General features: G+C 38.6%; 1 protein-coding gene across 2 annotated transcripts; it reads left to right on the top strand.

The window, feature by feature from the left end:
• Positions 1–211: 211 nt before the first annotated feature.
• Positions 212–3,408, top strand: LOC112188059 (probable potassium transporter 4). 2 transcript variants are annotated; one of them, XM_040515004.1, is made up of 7 exons: positions 212–667; positions 756–940; positions 1,029–1,079; positions 1,396–1,657; positions 1,886–1,938; positions 2,019–2,388; positions 2,475–3,408. In XM_040515004.1, exons 4-7 carry the CDS (start codon positions 1,492–1,494, stop codon positions 2,552–2,554), a joined length of 669 nt encoding a protein of 222 aa, XP_040370938.1. In that variant the 5' UTR covers positions 212–667; positions 756–940; positions 1,029–1,079; positions 1,396–1,491; the 3' UTR covers positions 2,555–3,408. The 2 variants fall into 2 exon arrangements, with proteins under 2 accessions (XP_040370938.1, XP_024182846.1); XM_024327078.2 differs by having other exon boundaries at positions 212–940.
• The last annotated feature ends 374 nt before the right edge of the window (positions 3,409–3,782 follow it).

Here is a 3,782-nt window from a genome sequence, read left to right as displayed (position 1 = left end):
CGGTTCCGGTGCTTGGTTTTAAAACTTCTTTGGAACCGAAATACACATGTCATTGTATAATTGGATAATAAGGCCAAGCTTATTTCTGTAAAATAGACCCTTTCTCATGTGATCAGGTCTTCCAAATGCGATCAGAACCTTCCATTTTATCTCATAATCTCCTATCCATTCGATCAAAACCCTAAATTATCTCTTCCCTCAAACTCTCAGTCTCTCAGTCTCCATTCTAGATCAGATTCGGAGACTCTCTCAGTCTCTCACTCTCTCAGTCTCCATCCTAGATCACTCTCTCATTCTCTCAGTCTCCATCCTATCTTAGATTCGAAGACGATTCTGACTCTCTCAGGCTCTCAGCCCAGACAAGCGAGACGAACCCAGACGAGCGAGCGAGACGAACCCAGAACGGGCGAGCGAGACGAACCCAGAACGGGCGAGCGAGACGAACCCAGAACGGGCGAGCGAGACGAACCCAGAACGGGCGAGCGAGACGAACCCAGAACGAGCGAGCGAGACGAACCCAGACGAGCGAGCGAGACGAACCCAGAACGAGCGAGCGAGACGAACCCAGAAACATCTCGTCTTCGATTTGTGTTGGCCATCTGCGATTTGGTTGATACAACTCTGCCTGGGACTTGGTTGATGCAGATCCGTCTGCGATTTGGTCAATGTAAGCTTTCAATCCTTTCATTTTTCTCGCTATACTCTCATCACTCTGCAATTTACCGTGTGCGTAACTGCTGGTTTTCTTGTTTGAGATGTTTATAAAAAATGGGAATGGTGGAACAAGGCTAAGGGCAAGTACCCTTCCATGCCACTCAAGTCTCCGACCGAAGATGACTATTTGGGTATTTACAGCATTATGTTTTGGACTCTTACCCTCATTGGGGTTGTCAAATATGCATGGTTATTGGAGATGGCATTCTTACACCTGCAATATCTGGTACTTATTTCCCTATGCGTTCTGTTGTTCTATTGCCTTGACAAAATAAACTGAATTCTTTTAACTTTTACAATCAATGTATTTCCAGTTTTGTCAGCAATGGATGGAGTAAGGGCAGCTTTTCCATCTATCAAATCATGTAAGTATCCACTTATGTCATTGGAACTGTGATACAATTAGGGAGTATAGGAATCCTTAGATGTCCAAGTTGTTTGGAAGTATTATTTTAATTCAACTTAGAAGTATTGGGAAGAGAATCATATTATGTTATGCAGTAGATGTTGGTGACAACAATCTTAAGACAAACAGATAAAAGAGATACTATGGAGGTGGAATGAAATGAAAAAGGGATGTTGCAAGGGGATAGCCTTAGTGGTTAAATGATATTGACTTCTTTAAGTTAATATTAATCTATCTATATGAATTTTCTTTTTCTTTTTGTTTATATGTTGCAGCTGTTGTGGAAGCGCTTTCTGCAGTAGTCCTTATCCTTCTTTTTTTTATTACAAAAGTTTGGCACATCTCGAGTGAGCTTCCTATTTTCCCCCATTATGGGTGCATGGACTTTGAGTACCCCGCTCGTAGGAATTTATAGCATCATAAATCATTATCCAAGCATATTCAAGGCCATATCACCACACTATATCTTCCGTTTCTTTTGGAGAAACGGTAAGGAAGGCTGGTTGTTGCTTAGTGGAACTGTCCTTTGCATCACAGGTGAATATCATGTTAGCTTATTTTACATGATTATTTAGTGGAGAAAATAGAATTGATTATATGTGGATCATGTGCTTTTAGATATTTAGTGATCCTTAAACTCAACTACACAAACAAAACAGGACTAATTGAATGCAGAAAATGGTGAAAATGATCATGCAGATACTATTTCATGTACGTTGCAGTGTATAAAGTAATTATCTAATCCTTGTCACCTCTCTTATTTAGGGTCCGAGGCATTGTTTGCAGATCTTGGTCATTTCAACCGAAGCTCCATTCAGGTTTAGTTTCAACATTATTTCTGTCTTTTAAGGTTCCCTATATTTTTCCTTCTGTAATTCTGATGTGTTTTCCTTAACAGATAGCTTTCTTGTTTACCATCTATCCTTCTCTGGTTCTGACATATGCGGGGCAGACAGCATACCTGATCAAGAATCCAAATGATCATAATGATGGATTCTATAAGTTTATACCAACTACTATCTACTGGCCTATCTTTATCATATCTACATTAGCTGCAATAGTTGCAAGCCAGTCTCTGATATCAGCCACGTTTTCGGTAATCAAGCAATCTGTAGTACTTGATTATTTCCCTCGAGTGAAGGTTGTGCACACATCCCCTAGCAAAGAAGGCGAGGTTTACTCCCCTGAAGTCAATTACATTCTCATGGTTCTCTGTGTTGCTGTCATACTTATATTTGGGGATGGAAAAGACATAGGAAATGCATTTGGTATGTTAAACTCGAAGCTGTCCATTATTTAGATTTCCCTTCAAGAGTCACTAATCTCTAATTATTGCAACAAAATCTTGTTTCAGGTGTTGTTGTCAGCTTAGTCATGCTCATCACCACAATATTACTAACACCGCTACATCAAAGATTACATCCAAGAACCTGAGACCTTAATGTCACAATTACTTCAAACCCTCCAAGAAATAAAAAAGAAAAAATAATGAAAATTAAACAAATAATTGTTAAGCTGTGATTCTTGTCATCATCAGGCTTGAGGCTTCAGTTCCAGCCAGACCTGGCAACTCGTGATCGAACAAGACCAGCAGCTCAGCTCTAGAGAGAGCTCTTGAGCTGCTGGCCTTGTGAATTAAACTATTCAGATCCATTGTCCATACATAAATTACGATAGGAACTGCGCACAGTATCAGACAGCTCAGAGAAACATATATACCCTTCTTCAGATATTCAGTTTTATTATTATTATTTTTCACATCGCCGATCACAGGCGAGAGATATATGAGTTATGAGGGAAGTGGGAATTAACTACTATGGGAGCTCGCGATGACGATGATTTCGGAGATTTACTCTTTCTGGAATCTTTTGAGGAAGGAGCTTTCGCAACACCAGCATTTCCTGCATTATCAGAAACCTGTGGCGATGATGAAGGGATGAAGCAACTTAGAAGAGCTGAAAAAATGGCCATTAGTTGGTAATTTGTAGTACGTGGTTTTAGCTGATCGAGCAATTGATCAAGTAGTACAGAAATGAATTGGCAAAAGATCGGTACGGTATAGCAGAAGACAATAGTTCTGAGAGGAAGATATGAATTTGATTGATGATGATCAGGCTAAAATATTTGGGTTGGTAACTAGCAGCGATGTCGTTCACTTATTTATAGAGATGGATCCAGAGATTACTTGCTTAATTGTTGATTACCTTGCAGGGGAAGCTAGTCAAATGAAGGACCATGTGTTGTCGTTATTAATTTAATTATATAGATGATGCTTCTGTTCACTTTCATGTGAGCTATCCATGGCTGCTTTGACCAGGAAAATATATACAATGACCATGCATAAGTACACAATGACATATATCTGTTAAAAATTTCTTGTCAAATGCTATCTGTTAGTAGACTGCATAACCGTGATACGATCACGTGTTAAGTAATTGAAATCGACTTGGATTCAAGGTGGAAACAAATTCAGTTTTCTAATTTAAAAGATATTATTAATATCTAATAATTTGGTGAAGTTTGTGATAACAAATTCATGGTTAAGTTTTAATGAATTAATTTGGTTTGAAGTTATTAACATCTAGTAGTTAATGGACCAAATAATTTGTTTTTTTTTTTTGGAGTAAAATAATATTGAGATTTAATTAATGTAGGGGTAAGG

Source organism: Rosa chinensis, chromosome 2 (assembly GCF_002994745.2).
Source record: "Rosa chinensis cultivar Old Blush chromosome 2, RchiOBHm-V2, whole genome shotgun sequence".
NCBI classification, from domain to species: domain Eukaryota; kingdom Viridiplantae; phylum Streptophyta; class Magnoliopsida; order Rosales; family Rosaceae; genus Rosa; species Rosa chinensis.
This window is presented reverse-complemented; position numbering and strand designations above follow the sequence as displayed.

Bases quoted from the DNA above. Each gene is read 5' to 3' on its own strand.
- LOC112188059 (XM_040515004.1), top strand. From the start codon at position 1,492: ATGGGTGCATGGACTTTGAGTACCCCGCTCGTAGGAATTTATAGCATC. The intron at 1,939-2,018 runs GTTTAGTTTCAA...TTTCCTTAACAG, and splicing joins TCAACCGAAGCTCCATTCAG to ATAGCTTTCTTGTTTACCAT. The intron at 2,389-2,474 runs GTATGTTAAACT...ATCTTGTTTCAG, and splicing joins AGACATAGGAAATGCATTTG to GTGTTGTTGTCAGCTTAGTC.